The sequence below is a fragment of the Ixodes scapularis genome, unplaced genomic scaffold, assembly GCF_016920785.2.
Source record: "Ixodes scapularis isolate PalLabHiFi unplaced genomic scaffold, ASM1692078v2 PGA_scaffold12__126_contigs__length_90152505, whole genome shotgun sequence".
Classification (NCBI taxonomy): domain Eukaryota; kingdom Metazoa; phylum Arthropoda; class Arachnida; order Ixodida; family Ixodidae; genus Ixodes; species Ixodes scapularis.
This window is the reverse complement of record NW_024609838.1, coordinates 8,861,549-8,881,655: the sequence shown is the minus strand read 5'-3', so window position 1 is coordinate 8,881,655 and position 20,107 is coordinate 8,861,549. Positions and strand designations below refer to the sequence as shown.

Here is a 20,107-nt window from a genome sequence, read left to right as displayed (position 1 = left end):
TTCTCTCTCTCTCTCTCTCTCTTTCTCCTGTTCTGCCCATGCACCGAAAGTTTTTCCGAAGTGGCAAAAAATTAGTAACGAATTCCATTGGGCGCCACCACCACCGATCCAGGTTTCCCGCTGTGCAGCCAAAATACGACACGGTTCGCTCGCGGAAAGTGCAAGTGCAGTTTTTAATGAAGGATGAAAACCCTCCACAGGTCAGCACCCCTGGTCAGGGTCTGCTATCGCGCCATTTATGTAAGGGAGTGCGAACTAAACGAGGACAATGAGGACGATAGACACGCTTCGTGGGGACCGTGCAACGTGCACGCCCCTGCCGCCCGGATGTTGTAGTTGGATGTTGACTAGTAGAAAAGCGATGGGGTGCAGCAGTTCTAAGTTCTTCACGTCGTATTTATTGTTCGGGCTCCGGTTCGGGCCAGTGGATTCTAAATGTATTTCGAGCCTTCTTATGGAATAATCCATTATTTTCTTTGAGGGCTTACAACACACGATGATTGCAAGAACTTATGGAGCGACGGTAGTGTTTTCTTGACAACCGTCCGCTACACCCTTCCTCTGTCCATGAGTCGTATGAACATTTTGGCCTACGCCGAATTGGCATGAATATGTCACGACGTGTTATAGCAATGTATACTATACTAAAACAATTCCAAAATGCATCATTCAAAAAAAATACAGTGATTCAAACCAGTTGTTCCCTTTATGAAGCTATATGTAGACATATAATCGAACGTAGCGCTGGGATTGCTGTTACGAGATTTCTAGATGCCGAATCGTCGTTTCGCTCTTTCGCAAATCAGTCACCTTCAAACAAGCAAACTTCGAACAACGAGAAAAGCCTATGCTTTTGACGACACGCCAAGTCACTGCCATTTGATGCACTTTTAGACGGGAAAACACTCCTCGGTGCTCAAAAAATCTCACTAATCGCTTTTCATCGAGCTGGAGGGGGTGCCGATTCTTTGTCGAGATACGTACCCCACCCCTCTCGTGAGACTTATGTCTCAACGACAGGCGAACAGCCCACACCGCAAAGTTGTTCGTGAAGACGCCCTGGCAGCGATATCAGAACCCTAACCCTATTTCCGATTGGGCGCCGCCGTATTGAACTGTAAGCAAACCTGTCGAGTTTTTCGTTGCGTCGCCGTGTACGTACGCGTGACGTGCGCCCCACGAATGGAAGTCAATGGATGATAACGCATCAGCTATCCGGTGCGCACCAAGTGCGCACCGTGCACCCATTGGAAGACACTATGTGTCGCAGGAGCTGGCCTACATGCTGTCGGATGTCACAATCCTGGCGGTTAAGTGTAGAAATTAAAAAAATGAAATAAATAAAAAACATCGCGAGGGAATGCATGCGAGTGTTGCTGTCATTGTGGTGACTCAACTCCTCCTGGCTTCCGTGTCAACATGGAGAGCGACCTGCAGCAGAACAAGCGTCTGCCATATCCACCACAGCTGCTGGGACACCGCCAGGATCGCGACCGGCGACAGCACGACACTTTTATGACGTCATCAGGTGTCGCACTTTTTAGGACGCGGTAAACAAACCAGTCAGAGCCAGGTTCCAGGCACGATAATCATTACAAAAGGGTTTCTGCGGCTGCCGCTCATGGCGGCGCCAATTTTTTCGGCCACTTTTACAGTGAGCCCCTCAGTTGAAAACGCACTGTATACTTTAATATGAAGCTTCTGCAACGAGGTAACATATGTAGCAAACAGCAGTGATCGCAAAACGAACAGTCCTTACCGGGCTGACGAGGTAACTGACGGCCCTTGCCACTCAGAAGACTTGGGTACTTCCGGTGGTATTTCTCGCAGATCTTGGTGGCATACTGGTCGGCTGTCACCATTCCGCGACACTAAAGAATAGAATGCATTTCGGTAAGGACAGCGAATTTATAACAATCAGTCGACTTACAAAATATATTTTTCCACACCCCAAATATTCTTGTTTTGAATTTATGACTGGCTAAAATGTATGAGCCCATAATACTACGCCGACAGGATTCTCAAGAGAACAACGTATTTGTTCTTGGTTACCTGCTTCGCAGTGCCAGCGTTTCCCTCCAAAAAAAAGGGTCGTCGACTCCTTTGCTTTTTTTTTTTTTTAATCGATTTGCCGTACCTTTTTTGTGCTGATTGCATATCGGATTGAAAAGTATTCTCTCTGTGGCAACTATATGAATAGTGACTTGTGAATACTGGAATACTAAATACTGCCACATACTGCGGATTGCCCAGGAGAAGAACAAACTAAGGGAGATACGGTCAGCATGTCTTTCAGCGCGTATTTATGTTACAATGTTAAGGTGTCTCCAAATTAATATGGGTTTGAAAGTGCCATGACGTTCTAGATACTGTGGCAAGCACCTATTCATGTGAAAGCGTTGCACGGTACGTTTCTGAGTTTACCTTTCTGGTGGAGTCACAAAGCTTGAAGTTCTCCCGCTTGCCGCTGCATCTCGATCTGAAACGAAACCCATTCAAAACGATGACACAGTAAGTGTTCAGATAGGTTTCGAGTTTAGGCAGCACTAGGGGCAGCGCGCGGTCAACGACCGATAAAGGGCCGAAGAACTTTGGTCAGTGCACTCGCCAAAATATGTTTTCATGTTTTCAGCCGTTTCATGCTTTCATGTGTTTTCAACTGGCAAGTTCGGCCAAAGTGTACCGGTCGACAATCAAGACGGTTCTTGGCTGGAGGACAATCCTGGGACATCCATTAGCCGGTCACGTTCGACAGGGGATCACCCGCAGAACTTTTGGCCAGAGACTGACCAACGGTCTTTGGCCAACCATGGGACAATGACTCTTTTGCCGAATACCGCCACCATCAACTTTTGACTGAAGATTATCTGGTGATCTTCTCTGGTCACTAATAGGCCAAGAAACGTGGGGCGTGGCGAATTTCATGCATCAATTATCTCTCCGCAGCCAATCAAATTGCAGCATCATTCGATAAGAACACCCAAGTACCAATCAAGGAGCGCGAAGATAGTAAGTCACGCCCTTCCTTTCTTAAGAGTTGGCAGTGGCTACAGTCAGGGATGAGACCCCGCTCACACCGATCGTCTGGAGCCTGGAGCCTCTTGAGCACGGAACTGTGCAGCCGACTCACATGGAGTTGCATTCTCGGGACACCAGCTGGAATCCCGTGCCGTCGACGAGACAGGAATGCCTGCATTCGCTGACTGGATGCCAGGGCCCCCAGCCGGCGGGTACGCCGTGGGCCCTGGCCACCATGGTCATGGACTGTCTCGGGCACTCGGTCTCGTCCGTGTCTTCGGCCGTGCTGCGTCCGTAGCAGTCGAATGCCTGCAACAATCCGCCAGATATGATGTAAAAAATGTCTTTTTTACACGCACTTGTCTATAAATGTTAGGGTAGTAACAGTAGTAACATCTGGTATGATGATGAGTCTGAACCTGGAAGTGACCTGCCACAAGCGAAGGCGACGCAGTGAGGCGGCACTTTCAGAGAGGCCTATATAGCATGGTGCATCGGACAATTTCAGCTACGATCACGTTGTTTCCCTTTTTCATCCCAATGCAACTCCCAGCTAACCACTTTGTATAATTTAAAGGCTAGTCTTAGCGGACATGTACGACATACAATGAAAATTATAAAGCTCCTGGCCCGAAAGAGTCAAGTCGCTCGTTACGCACTCAAAGACTCGTGGTCTCGCCACTTAAATAAAGGTATAAAAGGCTTCCATGTTGTCAGCAACTATAATTATTATCACTTTTAGACTATATATGTATATATATATATATAATATATATATATTAGTCTAACCTTCCTGACGAAGACCTGCCTATATATATATATATATATAGGTAAAGTAAGGTAAATATGAAAACAATGGACCGGGAAAAGTTAATAAGTGAAAGATGCGTACTGTCGGAGTTACTAATTCGAAGTTTATTACGACGTTTCGAGCGGGGACCGCTCTTCATCAGGTAGCGAGTATACAGCCCGCGAATGTTTATATACCCCTAAGAAGAAATTAGAGGGAGTAAAGTACCGTAGAAAATGGAAACAGCGTTGACAAAATAGATAGATTACACAGAAAAGAGAGGGCACCAAAACCCTCTCCTTTCTGTGTAATCTATCTATTTTGTCAACGCTGTTTCCATTTTCTACGGTACTTTACTCCCTCTAATTTCTTCTTAGGGGTATATAAACATTCGCGGGCTGTATACTCGCTACCTGATGAAGAGCGGTCCCCGCTCGAAACGTCGTAATAAACTTCGAATTAGTAACTCCGACAGTACGCATCTTTCACTTATATATATATATATATATATATAGGCAGGTCTTCGTCAGGAAGGTTATATATATATATATATATATGTATATATCGGTCAGAAGGTCCTAACCGGGCCTTCTGACCGAGCCATTGGTAAAACAAGAAGAAACAATTACGGGCCGGTAGCAGAGATTAAATTAGAAATGATTGCGAACCTCGCGTATACCCAGCAGAATGCCCTTCTGAATCACATCGCAATATGAAAAGTAAACGATATCATCGTCCCTGATCCTTGGTTTATATATCTCGTGTCGCTTCCCCATCTGTCATGTATACCTGGCATTCCCCGTCGACGCAGTAGCGATTGCCCTTGTGGGCGTCGCGCCTCTGGCTGAGGCTCCAGCACGGCGTCCCTTCGGGTATTCTCCAGCCGTGGGTCATGTAGCCTCCGACCCGCTTTCGACACCACACGTAGCACGAGTGAGAATCTGCGACAGAAGGGTGCGATGAATGCACCACACCAGCTGCTGTGGTCCACAAGAGCGTTTCCGCACAAACGCCACTGCTGAAACCAAGTGAGAGTCGGCCCTCTTTAACTCCTCGACTTGTGGAAGACAATGCTCATCTAGGAGACAGTGTATAAAAAGTCGCTGTCGTGCTGCACGTGTACAAAATACGCTGCACACATGATGACGCGGTGTTTTACGCGTATCAAGCACGTTTACTTCATACATGTGCAGGCACACATTTCTCGTATATGAAATGGGACTTGAACACACCTACAAAACGCCTCAGACAGCGTATGGAGCTAGTAACAAACATTTCCTCCAAATAACTGGCAGGAAGAAGTGGAGGCTGCTTTCCGGAGTCGCTTCAATTAAGCCCCTGCTTATTCACCCGGTCGATGCGAAACTTGCGAAACCCCCTCGCTATCGAAGTCTTAAATCTAGTGAACCGGTGGCATTTCAGCGTCCCAAAGACTTACTACTGTTTGTATGTTTAATTTTGCGGACCGAACTGGGCACAAAGTACGTGATATGCGCTTCTCAACGAGCGATTTCAAATTTATAAACAATTTTTAGTAAAAATGGGATAGAACAAATGAATCAATCGCCTGAATTTACCGAGCCATGTCCGACAATGTAAGAATTGATCAAACTGTCTGCTTTTCTTTCGAGCAGAAGACGCGATGTGACAAACTTCTTTGCCACGTGTTCGATCATGGGAGGAGCTGAGCGTCAGCAAATGTCGAGTCACACTTGGATAGAAGCGTCGGTATCGACAAACTCAATGTAACTCAAACAAGTGTGCGACGCTTTGCAACACAATTTTGAACAGCTAAGAAGACGGCACGTCATTTACTTTAGTGAATGCAAAACCTTTTTCTACAGCAGCCTCCACAGATGTGAAAAAACAAGAGTCAGAGAGGCTATGAATAGCCCTGACGCACGTCGCGGAAACAGTATAATGTGAAGTTCCAGGCTTGTTTTTTAAACATTTGGAAGTTGTTTGTTTGTTTTTTTAACAAAAAACAACCTAGAAGCGCTGGTATCAGTTAGAGAGATAACTCACAGAAACGTCATACGCGTTTATTTAATAAATAATCCGTTGTTAATCTGCATAGAGGCGAACTAACATAGCCACTCCGTGCTTTGACATAGCGCGTCGTCCGCTCGCATCCTGCCAGCTGCGTCACAGGAGGACGGCCGCGAGGTGGCGCTACCAAAACATCTCGTCGTCAGTGGTCGGTGACAGGTCAAGAAAACAGGGCAAGGGGGAGGAAGGCTGGGGAGGAGAAGAGGAAACATCCCCTTTTCTTCAGCCCCCCGTAAGTAAAGCCTAAGTAAAACGCGGCTGTCTGAAGTCCATGTACTGTGTCTTAACTGTGTCTCAGATGTAGGTCACTCACAGTCTCTGCTGGGAAACTGAGTCCCGTATGGTTCAATGGTAGTGTCCCGCAGTGAGGCCTGGCTACATATGGACTGCAGGAAGTCTTCCAAAAGCCTTTGCGGGGTCGACGCTGTGCAAATCTAAAAAAGAAAAATCAAGGAAAGAGAGACCATATTAAGAACATTTCTAGGCAGTGAATTTCACGCATTACATTCTTTTTTTTTCTTTGGGGGGGGGGGGGGGGGGGGGGGGAGAGAGATTGTGCTCACCTGACTGGCGTCGCAAATTTGTACCCTTTTGTCCGATCCTTCGCAGAACTTTCCTCCGTTCTGTGGACTGCGGAAGAAAAAGACAAATTACATTATATTTTATTAAGCGAACAAACCGCAATTTTTTCACGCCTCCATTATAATTTTATTGGGAATCTAGAAGCAACCCGAACGTGAATACTGGTAAAGTCGCCAAGGAAATGAAAGGGACAAACAGGGTCACTGTCAGAAATATAAAATTGAACATATAAAAAAATATACATCAAGATAGGGATTCCAACTCCGTTATGTATAGATATTGTTAAAATTGTATCGACTTGGCTCAATGCAAGACACACCAACACTCAACGAGAAACCAGCAAAAATGCTGAATTAAAACGCTGCAATACACCCCACCATAAAGCAACGTGTTTATAAAAGTTCCTGTTTGGATCGGATGAACTGTTTCCTCCCTAGTTATTCCTTACAAACTGTATATATTGTGCTGTACCATTCGATAAGTTTACTTAAACCTAAACTGCTCAATGCTTTATCCTAGTCGTAGTCGTAGTGCAGAAAAATACTCTCTTCTTTCAAATGCACCCGGAATTTTTCAGGCATGGTTCGGAGACGTCTCTACCTGAAAAAGTCACCCTTGTTTTTTGTTTGTTTTATGCATCTTTCTACAACCCCACCCCCATAATTTTTTCTTCAATTCACTGGTATCAAGATTTCAGCTATTGCGCCCTCTCCATTCAATTGTCGCGGTTCAAGCCATCGTACCTGGGGCGGTCGCAGCGCCGCCGTGAAACCTTGACTCCGACGTAGGCGAAGTCGTCCCGCCCCACGCAATCCGACCGGCAGGACCCGAAGGCAGACCAGGGGCCCCAGCCCCCGTCCACGGGAGGATCCCGGGACCTCCTCCGCTCCAACTCATCCTTACGGGCCACGCAGTTGCCGCCCTTGCACCACTGGGACACACGCGTCACAGACAACGAACGAGTAAACTTAAAGCCCCAATGCCAGTGCTTGTACATCGTATAGAAGGGACACCGCTGGAGGCACCATGATCGAATCAACACGCCTCAAGCATATGTTCGAGGCTAATGTTCACTTCATAATATATACTCTTGGAACATGTCTGCAGATAGTTTTTCTATGACAAATCTGACAGGGCAAGGAAAAAACACGCCTTGGACAGTGTCTGGGGACTGTCTTCTTGATGATGTAGTAGCAGTGTGCACGCGGCTTGGCCTTCGAGGGTCCTCTTCTTTTCAAGGAGGCGATCCCTAAGCCATGACTCGATAGGCATTTATACGCTGAAGCACTGAGATTCACAGTGAACGCACCTTTCCCTCCCCGCACGGAGTGCCCTCGAGTGCAGGATGTGCCGCGAAGGACACGGGCGTCAGTCCTCTGCTCATTTCACAGCGCAGCATCCTGCAGGTTTCCTGGGCCAGAAAACGTCAATCGTCGTCAGTGTGCGTCGGATTCTTGCAAAGGGACCGCGCAACACGCAGCGAGTAAAGATGGTGCTTTAACGAAGGAAGGAATCCAGGCGGTGCCCTTACGTGGATTAGCTAATGACTGGTGATTTCACAAACGGCATTCAGGTAATACCGTTACCTGGAACGACTGATGACTGCTACTTTAACGAAAGGCATCCAAATGTTATCATTGCCTAGAGTGAATGACTGGTGCTTTCACCAAAAGCTCAGATTGGGTCTGTTAGCTGAATAAAAGGCACCCAGGTGGTACCATTACCTGGAGTGACTGATGACGCTTTAAAAAAAAAGGCATCCAAGTAGTACCATTGCCTGGAATGACTAATAACTAGTGCTTTAAAAAAAGGTATCCAGAGTATCGCCTTCTGAAGTGACTGATGACTAGATCTTTAATAAAAGATGCAGGTGGTACTGTTGCCTGGAGTGACTGATGACTAACGCTTTAATGAAAGGCATCCAGATGGTATTATTACCTGGAGTGACTGATGCGACGTCTTCCGGCTGGAGGACCCAAACCTCAGGGCGCACTGCTGGTCGGCCGTGAACTGTTCCCCGGGCAGACCGCTCTTGGGCCCGAGCAAGTTGACGAGGCTGGCTTGCTGGAAGACGCAGACGGCTGCCTGAGAGCGAAGAAACTTGGCCATGTACTGCCTCGAACAGGCGGACCAAGTCGTCTTGCCGGCGCCCAGGGTCGGAGACATGACGAAGTTGTCCACGTCGCAAGGATTGCCGTCCTGCACGCCGTCGTGCTCCATGCCCAGGCTGAAGGCGGACATCGAAGACTGGCCGTTAGCGTACGTTCAGCAGATGGTGCTGGTGATCCCACACGATGATGGTCATGATATATGAAGGAGAATGACGATTCCGATGATGACGATTATGATGATGATGGTGGTGGTGGTAGCGGTAATGGTTGCATTATGGGAGAATTTTCAAATAATAAATACAAACATATTTTTTTCGTAATAAATGCTCTTGTGCATATTTTATTAGGGTAGGAAAAGTGACAAATCGGCCAACGTTTCGTGTAAGAATATTTTTTGTATAAAGCACTCCTTGTGCAGATGATGACCCTATCGGACTTTTGCCTTAGTAATATGTATTAAACGATTTGCTCATTACGAATATTTGCCTTTGCTAAATTCTTTCCTTTTTGTCCCATTAGTTCGAGCATCAGACCAAGGCCGATGAACAGGCAGAAGGAAGGTTTCTTGCCCTCTCTTCGGGAAGGGGGAGGGGGGTTCTTTATGTCGCTTTACTTGTACCCCCAGAAAACCTCAATTTTTTCCTTTTCCTTCCCAGGAAGGAAGCGAAAAAACCACTCCTAATTTCTGCGGGGAGGAGCTCTAATGGGGAGTTTTCGTAGACCGCGTTTTCCCCTCCGCTAAGCCCTCCGCAACGAAGAAGCTTCTACTGCGCCTGCGCGCCGATAGCATTGACTGTAGAGTTCCGGGTAACGTAGGGGGTTGCGGAGGGCGTTACGGGACGGCGAAAACGATCTATGAAAACTCCCTATTATCCGCTCCTTGCGTTCGAGGAAGAGGGAAGATCGCGAGAGATTGTAGAGGATGACCACTGGGAAGAGTTTGCTTTCTGGCAGAAAGGGCTGCCTGCGTGAAGATCGCATCTAAGGGTATAAACGCACTAGGGCAACACATTTCTGCTTGTTTTCCTTGTTTCATCTTCAGTGTGCAGTGTTTTAGTTGTTTGTTTATTTGTTTTTTTTTTCGAGCATCAGCAACTTACTTACCTGTGCCCCATTTCATGACTGGCGACGTAGACGCTCTGGAAGCTCGTTCCTTCGCTGATGGTACAACTGTTGAGGGAGTTGCACATCCCGCTTACGGGCGCCAGACCTGCGAGGTGACCCGGGTAGAGGTCGATCCCAAGACAGTCGTTTAGTTGCGCATATGTAGTCAAAAGAGGTTACCTAGGTTTAAAAATCCGTTGGCCATTTTTACTCGTGAATAAATCAGAACGCTAGCTTGCGTTCATCAGTGCCGTTGAACCCTTCCGTTGAATCGTTGAGCAATCCAGAGCGTGCACTACTGTACTTGTATGATTTTTTTATGGAATTCAGTCGACAAAAGTCACTCATCTTGAGTCGAAATTTCGGTTTAGGGAACCTGAGAAGTCCTCTAGTGTTCATAAAGTCCAATCTCGGAGAACTCGGCAAGACATAAACCTGACACCGCCTAAGGCTCGTATGAATCGGCCTCTTTGCCATGACCTAATCGACAATAAAAAAAGAACCTTACCGACAACGTGCCTTTTCCTCGTGCCTCTCTCATCAACGACGAACATGTTGATTCTGAAAAGTAGACGTTAAAACATAACCGACACTACGCAGCATCCAAATCCTTTTTGTTTTATTTTATAAATGTAATTATAAAAACTTAAATTAGCGAATTTCATTGACGTCAATACACAAGCAAAGTCGTGTTTTGTTATTGACACTGTCTTACTGGACGTCTTTCTCATGAGTCGGTTAAGAACGGTGAAAAATTGGAAACCTACTCAGTAACACTGTTTATCGCACCTGCTCGCAGCCTGCCTCGTTGAAAGAATGCGGAACGCGAGTTCGTCTGCCACTTGCACAGGAGTTGCGATGATGCCAGAGCGACGCCGACCTCTGATTGGCTGATTGAAAAGAAATAGTGGGTACACCTCAAGGCGCCTAGCATTGGGGTCTACAAACTATCCTTTCGATCACAGCCAATCAGAACTCGGCGTCGCTCTGACGTCATCACAACCCTTGCGCAAGAGGAAGACAACTTTTTGTCCGCGTTGCACCGAGTCTTAGATCACTATAGGTGTCTGTGTGCCGCTAATTCCAGGAAATGGAGAAAAGAAACGCTGTATAATGCACAAACTTTGTTTATGTAAACGATCAAAGAGGGTTATGCTGACAAGCAAGAAGCAAATCCAATTTGTTTTAGATTTGATTACTTAACTTTTCTTGGTGCATTTACAGCATCTCCGGTAAATTCCAGCGCAGTTCTTAACATTACCGATATCCGGCTCAACACGTACCGGCCGATTACATGCTAAGACTTTTACGCAACTTTGTGTTGTATTTAAGACAATTGTATTCTACCGGTATGTTTACGGAAAAGGATTCGCAAAATGACTCCCTAATATTGTAGACATACCCTGAGAGCAAAAGTGCGTGGTCCCATCGTGGCATACCCTGTGATACCGATCGCCTTCTTTGGTGCTGCCAGACGCAGAAATTGGTAAGATACGTGTCTATATTTTCTGACGGGACGAGGTCCTGTAAGAGACAGAAATATGTATAGGGTTCCATGTTTATAGATAACAAAAATATTACGAATAAAGCAAAATTAAACCCCAAAGAATGTAAAATTTTTAAGGAGTTGAAAAATGGCAGAAGAAAACAACAATAAACGCAGAATTTGCGATAAAAAAATAACAAAGTACTACCAACTGGCAAAAAACTAGGCACCGTGAAAATTTCTTCTTTATTTTTATATAGAGTGTTGAGTGTTCATTTTTTCGACGATTTACACAATAACGACGATTTACACATTGTTGTCTTAAGTTTTACCATTGGTAAAACCTAAGACAACAATTTACAAAAAAATACATAACATACAGAGCTTCCGTGTTTTTACGTTGTTAGCATTTCTCACGCTCTTCGAGTACTTGGCTCTCCTTCTATAGTAAAGATTTTTTTTTGTTTTAGCCTGCTTACTTAAGTACGGGTCAGGAGTTACAACTTGAATACTGCCAAGTTTAAAAACTTCGCACTTGTTGCTGAAGTTGAGGATGAAGTTCTGGCATAAGGTTGAAAAATACCACGAAATCAACTATTCTACCCGGAAAACAAATGCTTTTACTTATTTGCGTGTTAAGCAAAAATGTAAAAGTGGAAATACCGAGGCCACCATTTCGATTGTGTATATAAAACCCTAGACTAATTGGCAGATCGATAAGATTCTTACCCGACAAGATACTCACCCGCGGTTGAAGTTTCAATATCTCTAACTCCACGACTGTGACATCCATACTTCTTCCAAGTGAATCGTGCTTGAACAGCATTTGAACCTGGGTGGGGTAATTACGCGCATTAATTCCACACTCCGGACGCTGAAGATGCTCAATATCTACGATGGCACACTTATTAATTAGCCTCACTCGAGGACAGCATGATGAGAATCAGTAACTATTAAAAAAATATTAATTGTAAAAATAAATATTGCGCATATTAAATAATTACCACGGGGCTGAGCTTAGGCGCGAAACACGTGTGAACACAAACCGCGTCGAGACGTTCCACTGAGCGGCGTAACCATAGCAACCGTGGTGGACGCTGTAACGTTGCCGAATGCAGCGCCACTACGTCACAGCGTCAGCGACGGTTGCTATGGTTACGCCGCTCAGTGGAACGACGCGACGCGGTTTTTGTTCACACGTGTTTCATGTTTTTAGGGCACGCAGAAAAGCTGGGGTTTTTGCAAGACTCCTCGACTGCCTTTGAGTGTGCTTCTCTGCATTTTGGTGATGCTTCGTGCAGAAGAAAGATGAGAAGCTCAAGCCATGCCGGCGCACTTGGCTATCTCATGTAAGTGCCGCACCAACTTTCAACCGAGATAATAATAATGTGAAAGACAATCACCGCCTGAGACTTCCTTTGTTTGTGCATGTGTATGCACGAGCAAGTTCGGTTATATGGGCGTGAAAGGAAAACTTCCGCCTGCGTCAGCTTCTCCGCAGTGCACTGAGTAGTGCCGAGAAGGCACGCTCTCAGAGGGCAGGGACTCGTCAATGGACCTGTTGAAAAATTTGGTTTCTCCCGTTGAGTACTGTCCCCAACGTGCAACTCCGGAGGACTTTTTTTTTAAACTATTCCTGGTTTTCCTTTACAACACTCTCGATGCAATCAATAATGACGACACTATAAAATATGTTACTTTTCCCGTACTGGCAATAAACACTTTTTTTTTCTTTTTCTGCCTGGCGGGTATGCCACGAACAGGTATGGATGTAAAATTCAATATGTGTCAGGAAGAAGCATTTTCAGGTTTAGACCGCGAATTAAGTTCAAACAAACTAGAACTCAGTTTGTCCGAACTTAAATCTATTCGTTCGATATCACGCACCTGTCCAGCGCATTCGAACTGCCCTAGTTCGATATGCACCAACTAGCCCCAACCAAAGCTTTATTGCCCTAGCCAAATTGTCGTTGTTGAGGGAAAATGCAGAAGTCTCCATTTCATCTCATTTTTTCTGTTTGATTTGGCGCCTTTGACCTATGCATTCGCACTGCACGTGCCAAATTGTCTCTCACAGCGGAAAAGCTGTCCGAACCTCCGTACGACAACTTTGAGCTTTCTCGTCGAGGATCATTCGCTCACCGCGTTCATGATGGTGAGCACGTAGGTGACCAGTTCCTGGTCGGTGTTGCCAGGAAAGGCCCTGGTCATGGCCTGGTACAGCGCCTGGTCTACGAAGACGGCCGTCTCGACCACGGCGCTGCGGTCGCCCCTCGAGCTCCTCAGCGCCCGCCGCTGTCTTCGTCGGCTCCGGGGCCTGTACTTGAGCTCGTCGGTGGCCTCTTGCTCGGGCCCTCGGGCCGTCCTGGTCACGTTGTTCTGCCTCGAGGACCGCTCGTCTTGGAGATCGAAAGAATGGTTCGAGGGCTGTTGAGTTACCGTTTTGCTGTCCAAGATGTACATCGCAAGTTCCATTAAATGCATCTAAAGGTAAAACTCCGCGTTTTATAGCTCTGAACGGATATTCTGCGAAAAGTTTCCAGGGGTACGCTAAACAAGCGTGGCGAGCTGTACACCATCATACTGTTCGCGACAGTACTGCATAAGGTACCCGGAGTATCCGTGCGATTGTATTCCTGGTATTGGACTGGTTACAAAATTAGCTTCCACGAACTGTACGCATGCTCTCCCGTGACGCACTCGAAACGTGGGTACTTTCTTTTAATCAACTAATTCGGAGATTGGGCCGAACCGTATTATGCTTTAAAGGGGCGGAGCAACGGAGCTTACTGGCACTAGTGGGACTCAAGGATACTTGCACGCAATGCCACTGGCCGAGAAACTCCTTCGTTGCGGTGTAATTTCAAGGACAAAAGAGATTGTTTTCATTTAATCTCCTTCGGAAAACTTGATGACGTAGCTGGGCGGTCTCAAGACCACCCAGTGACGACAATTTAAAAGCGGCTCATAGATTGGACCCAAGCATTGCGTGGGCACTCGATTTGGGCTCGTGATAATCGATAGCTCGGAAAGTATTCAGGTAGTGGCCCGTGTCCAATCGCTGCAATGACGACAATAGCCGAGCCATAACAATGTCTGGAACTCAGCGCGTGTCCTGTGCCTTGCCAATCCCAGCGCGTGGCTATGATCAACATTGGCGACATAGAATCATCTCCAAATCCCGTGGCCGCTCGTTCTGACTGCGAGTTGAGGGGGTGAACGCTGCTCGTTTTGCTTTAATTTTTTCTGCGACTTGGATTGCGTGTAGTGGAAAACGAACGGGTGTTTCACAGGTCATTAACGCGAGGGATCCGTTTTAAGCGGTATTTGCGCAAAGTACAAAAGTCATTGCATCGCTCCTTTAAAGATGCTGCACTCCCAATGGTAAAAGGGTGCGTGCCAGCATAAAACTTGCATACCTACTTACACGCCATGGCGTTTGCCCTTCGGGTTGGCTAAGCTACGATCAATCGTTGGCATTCCCCTTGCTCCGCGAAATTAAGACTATTCAAACGGGCATTTCTTAACGCAAATTTGACTATAAGTCTATAGTGTGTTTCACTAAAGTAAATACAGAAAAAGCTCCGCCAATCTTGAAGAAAAAAACACTGACGCTTTCGTAATCAGTGGCAGAGGGGACGTAAATTTTCCGTAGAAATTCGGGGCTACAAAGCGTCTCCCGCAGTTTACTTGTCGCAACAGACCATACATGACTTAGTGAACAAAAGGTGAGGGCGCAAACGAGCTGGTGGTGGTAAAACATTTTACTAAAAACACCCGTGACTGGGACGAGAGGGGACGGACAAATACAAAGTCTCAAACAGAGAAAACGAAAGGGGTTTAAATAGGCATCAAATCCTTAACAAAACACCAGAGACGAGAGGAGGGGGGGGGGGGGGGGGGGGGGATGGGGAATCCCGTGCCATGGCTTATATGGACGTCCCATTGGCTTGCCATTATGGTGGTCTGGCCTCTGAGAGCGCGCACCTTCTGCATCGTACGTTTCCCACGACCGAATACTTCTCCCTAGCCAAGAACCGGAACGAACGACAACCAACCAGCACGCTACGACGACGTCAGGAGGTAGCCATGCAACGGAATGGAAGGGCACACTCACAGTGTGCGCACTGCTGCGTCTGGTTGCCGTCTCCCTTGACAAGGATGTGCGGCGAGGAGGCGTTGATGGTCCTCGTCCCTCCGGACAGGTCCAGCGGGTACACCAGGAACGTGGAGTTGGGCGTCTCGATGAGGCCTCGCTGTTTAATTGCCCAACGCCCGACAACGTCACAGCTTCCCCCTTTGTACCCTTCCCAGGAGTCTGGTACATGCTAGAGCTGCCAGTCACGCCGCTCGAACATCGTGCGCAAGACTGACGCTGACGCTGCAGACGACTGGATGGTCTGTCGTCAAGCATCTTCGAAGCACGTCTGCTTCGTACATGTCTGATGACAGCTTTTGTCTGACGACAGGACGCAACCAAGGTCTCGGACAGTGTCTGCAGGATGTCTTTTGCGTGATGTTCTAGCGGTCTGACTTCTGCTCAAGAACCGTTCACGGTTGCTCGGAAGTCCTCGCAATCAGCGCAGCCCCCGAGGAACTTTCACATCTATAGACCTTTTTCACAAGAGCGCCGCCATCTTGAATTATCGTCACTTCCAGTATGGGCGAAAACATTGCTTTGCTGTCGCCACGTCAGTATGATACATTTAGGATATAAGCGTAACCGTCACTCATTCTCGTTTTGTCTCCTCTCTATTCTGTTACATGTGCAGGTTGAGAGTAAGCGAAAAAGGTCCATACCAACCCAAATGCAAATCCACAGAGCACTGCTCTGTTTTCAGAGCGGACGTGCAGTGCTTCGGTGTTTATTTTTTCCCCCACAGATTTACACAAACACTCCAAATCTGTAAACCGCACCGCCCCCCCCCCCCCCCCCAAAAGAAAAAAAAAACCGTGTTTGAAAGAGAAACAAGACCGTAAACACGAAACGAACAAGCTCAACGTGGCTGATGATCAGATGGAAGCGCTACATTGCTTCGATGGATAAATATTACCACGACTATTGCCTTCAAAACGACCTGGGAGGGTTAAGTATGACGTCGTTCATCAGTTCGAGACTAGCGCCTGGGGTTCTCATTGGCTGCGCAATGGGAGACGGGAGTTGCGTTAATGCTAAAAGATTTTCTTCCCAGAAGAACCGGGTGCGATTCGTAGAATAACCGTAAGAAGGTCCCTGACAGCTGACGCAGGGATATTACTTTCACGCTGCTCGCTTCTTGATTGGTCCTTAGTCGTTCGTGTCGGCCAATCGCGCAAGATGATTGGCTGCGCAAATATAATGAGATGCTCGGAACTTACCCCTCCCAGGGTTTCTTAGGTTGTCAGTCTCTCAAATGAGTCCCGAATGAAACCAAGGGCAATCTTGGCGCCTTCCGTATTCTCTCGGCCCACTCGGCGAGACGGGCGAGGCATAGATTGCGTAACTTTCGGCTCGTCCTCACCAGTCCGGCGCAGACGGAAAGCGCGGCCTTGCTTCCGGGCACTCCTCGAACCCGGCCCTGGTAGAAGCACGAGGCGTCCGGAAGGACGACGTCTTCGTCCCGACCAGAGACGTCCCTCCGTCTCCTGGTGCTGTTCTCGAACTCCCCTTCCTCCAGGAGTTGGAACTGGTTCGAGATCAAGGACTCGCTCTGGTGGGTAGAGGGGAGGGAAAGCTTCGGTAAGCGGATGTCCTCGTACAAAGCGAAGACAATCAGCTGAAATCAGTGTCGACGTGTTAACGGCTCGAAGCCGTTTCCCATTCAGTGATTGCGACAATGCCCAAGGAGTTTGAGTATGTCCGTGACGGCTCAAAGAAGGCGGCTGGAGGGGGAAAAAATGGCGAGGGACAAGTCACGTAAGCTGTGTCAGACTCTCTCTGAGACCTGTCCCCCGCGTGTGTTCTGCTGTGCTTCCGTTCGTGTCTCGATGTAACGCGGTATGTTCTAAACCCTGAAATTCAAGTTTACGTAAGAAAGAATAAACAAATAGGACGCAACACAGAACACGACATATTTCAATTAGCAACAACAAGAATAAAACATACCCCTCACCCCCCCCCCCCCCCAAAAAAAAAAAAAAAAAAAAACAAATTTTGGAAGGACAGGGATAAAAATGTTGAAGGCAAAGGAAATATCAAACAGGAAAATAAATGAAACTTAAATACACAAATTTCGTGTCTCAAAATTAAAGCTAAAAGCTTTCCTTCGACAATTGTATCCCTTTTGTTCCAAGATTTGTTGACGCCTTTGGGGAGGAGGTTCTGTTTCATTCTTTTTGCTCCTAGCTGAAAAAAAAAAAAAAAGTCGCGTTCTGTGTTCCGTTTTATTTGTTTATTCTTTCGTGCGTAAAACTGAGCCTTACCAACACACTCGGTTCTTAATTGATCCTAAAATTCAATCAGCTCTATTATTGGTGCTAGTTTTGTGGTGGTGTTCGCCAGTAGTGAGTTTTTTCCCACTGTTGGTGGAAAGTTTTCACGCATTGGTTTATTTTGGTCTGATGTGAATTAATGCAGAATAAGAGTAAAACGACGATAAAATAATGGAAGTGAGATCATCTACGATGATGAGACACGGGTTAAGAACATTTAAACACACTCGACTATAAGTCACTCGCACGTAAAAAAAAAATGACAACGTTTAAAGCGCAAACGTCGCATGCGTTCAGAAAAAAATCACGAAGACAGAAAAATGCACTAGAAGACTACCACAAAGACACATCGGAGAAAACTTTAAAACATGCGACACCACTTCGACAGCGGTCGCACAAATCACAAAATTTAAAGTAACCCGCGGACATTGAGCAATCCGAACACTGTCGTTTTAGCCATGTGCACTATAGATGGATGGGCTATTCCAGAAAGAGCAAGTCTCCCCAAGTCATTAATGAAAGAGATATCGAGGCTCTTCCAAGAAACCGAATAGTTGAGGTAGAGCGTATACCTGCAAGAAACATATGTGCTTCGGAGTTTCTATAGTTGGTCACAGTGCTGATAAGTATAGGGCTGGTCGTTCCAGCTTGCTTCAACACTTTCGTCGCTGTACGTGTAAACTGCGTCGTTTTATATACCACATGAAACATGAACGTTTGCCTTTCTTAGTTAGTAACACGAGTTAGTTCTTCACGTAAGACTCCACTACAGTCGAGTACTGAGAAAGACACCTGTTCATAAGCAGAATACCTACAATACGTCGACATCCTGAAGTGGAAGAAAGACTGCAGAAAGAGGGCAAGTGTTGCGGACAACTTCTTAGCGTGACCGCACATAAGTTAAAGACATCGTAATACTGGAACACTCTCTTTCACCGTAAACATAACATGAGGTCACTCGAACACGGTGGGGAAAGCTTGCAAAAGAACCTCCGGCAAAGGCATTTGCAAAGTGGCCGCCGACATTTCGCTGAGCTCAACTGTCACAGTTTCCGCCGTCACGGCAGAAACTGCAGTCTGCTCGTCGGTCCTGCCAGATTGGTCACAAAGAAACTGTTTTTAAACATGCTGCAAGCATAAATATAGCAGCTTGGAACATGCTTCAGGCGTGTCCGCGTGTGTCTTAGTGTCTTTTGCGTGACGTATGAGCACTGAGGCTCAAGGCAAGTGCTCCGTACAAGACGTATACGTGTGCCACTTTTCCCTTTTTCACGCGGCACTCGAACGGCCGCTCGATCGGATCCCACCTGGTCCAGGTCTAGCCGCAGCGTGTGGCCAAAGGCAGGCAGCTCCAGGCTAAGGTCTGGAGGTCCGTCCAGAAGGTGCCGCCTCCGACGCCGTCTCCGTCTCCGGCGCTGACGCGACGGCGGTTTGGCGTCCAGGTGCGGCTCGAACACTTCGTACTTGGCGTCTGCGTGCGTGAGCGAGAAATCCATGCACTGCCTTTGTTATAAAACATACCAGGTGTTTCGGCCAAGATTTTCGAAAATTTCTAGCAATAAAGTGGTCGAGAGAGATAAAAAAAGAAACTCTTTGTGGGAACAAACTGAGCCACGGCGAACATGAGGGACTGCAAAGGACGCACTATTTCGCTCAATAAAATACAATTATTTACTCATTTTTTATCTAATAAAAGTAAACATATTGTTCCAATTAGAAACGGGCTGAGCTTCATCGAAAACATCGATAGATCATTCATTTTTCGGACGTGTGAAGTTTGGGTGTACGCCAGTTTCCCCTCTAAAACTGGTGATCCAGGAAACAATTTTTTTTTAATCGCTCTATTGGTGGGATGTCTTTATAGACTTGGCAGAAACGCCCGCTATGAAGCCAGCTTCGTCGCCAAAGTCCTACAACACTTCGAATTTAACGTTTAAGGAGCGACCGTTTTAATCCGACGTCACGTGACCCGACGCAGCGTGACGGCGTGGTATCGTGTGACACCACACCCCGTAAAAACGTATTCTCAAATGTAACCGAGGCATCAGAACAGAACATACAATGGAAGGGAGACTGATCGCCGCAACTGTTTTACGTCCACGCTAAAAACAAAATGTTTACACCTTTAAGGGCGTAGATTAGCCTTCCCACAGATTACACTCTAAGGGTGTTGCAACAATACCCTTAAGGTGATAGTGAATACCCCGAAATTAGGTGCTGGCAGTCTTAGTCAAATCACTGATATATATATATATATATATATATATATATATATATATATATATACGAACAACGAGTTTACAAGCAACAGGTGCGCACCACACGTTCTTCTCATATTCAGAAGAAACGACACGCACTGTCGCAAAATAAGGGTATTGGAAGAGTGTAGCGATGGGTGTACGTCTCTGGAACAACCATTTTACACCTTTGGGGGTGTAATTTTTTATTTGACGCCGTCGAGGACAAAAATACTCCGTGTTTTGCCCATAAATGTTTCTATAAACAACGAGGAAAGTTTTCAAAGTTTAATTTAGATCTTCGCAAAAGAACTTCGGT

At 46.6% G+C, this 20,107-nt stretch overlaps 1 protein-coding gene across 1 annotated transcript in view; it reads right to left on the bottom strand.

Moving 5' to 3' along the window:
- Window positions 1–20,107, bottom strand: part of LOC8024858 (A disintegrin and metalloproteinase with thrombospondin motifs 16) — a 95,959-nt gene that overhangs the window by 6,302 nt on the left and 69,550 nt on the right. The window contains exons 3-19 of the mRNA XM_042289406.1: window positions 18,859–19,022; window positions 16,642–16,830; window positions 15,258–15,396; window positions 13,283–13,539; window positions 11,886–11,972; window positions 11,057–11,178; window positions 10,163–10,215; window positions 9,655–9,760; window positions 8,378–8,666; window positions 7,749–7,850; window positions 7,183–7,370; window positions 6,421–6,487; window positions 6,171–6,291; window positions 4,598–4,749; window positions 3,131–3,327; window positions 2,425–2,479; window positions 1,760–1,871 (exon numbers count right to left, since the gene is read on the bottom strand). Coding sequence (XP_042145340.1) covers window positions 1,760–1,871; window positions 2,425–2,479; window positions 3,131–3,327; window positions 4,598–4,749; window positions 6,171–6,291; window positions 6,421–6,487; window positions 7,183–7,370; window positions 7,749–7,850; window positions 8,378–8,666; window positions 9,655–9,760; window positions 10,163–10,215; window positions 11,057–11,178; window positions 11,886–11,972; window positions 13,283–13,539; window positions 15,258–15,396; window positions 16,642–16,830; window positions 18,859–19,022 — 2,400 coding nt within the window. The remainder of the gene's footprint in view (window positions 1–1,759; window positions 1,872–2,424; window positions 2,480–3,130; window positions 3,328–4,597; window positions 4,750–6,170; window positions 6,292–6,420; window positions 6,488–7,182; window positions 7,371–7,748; window positions 7,851–8,377; window positions 8,667–9,654; window positions 9,761–10,162; window positions 10,216–11,056; window positions 11,179–11,885; window positions 11,973–13,282; window positions 13,540–15,257; window positions 15,397–16,641; window positions 16,831–18,858; window positions 19,023–20,107) is intronic.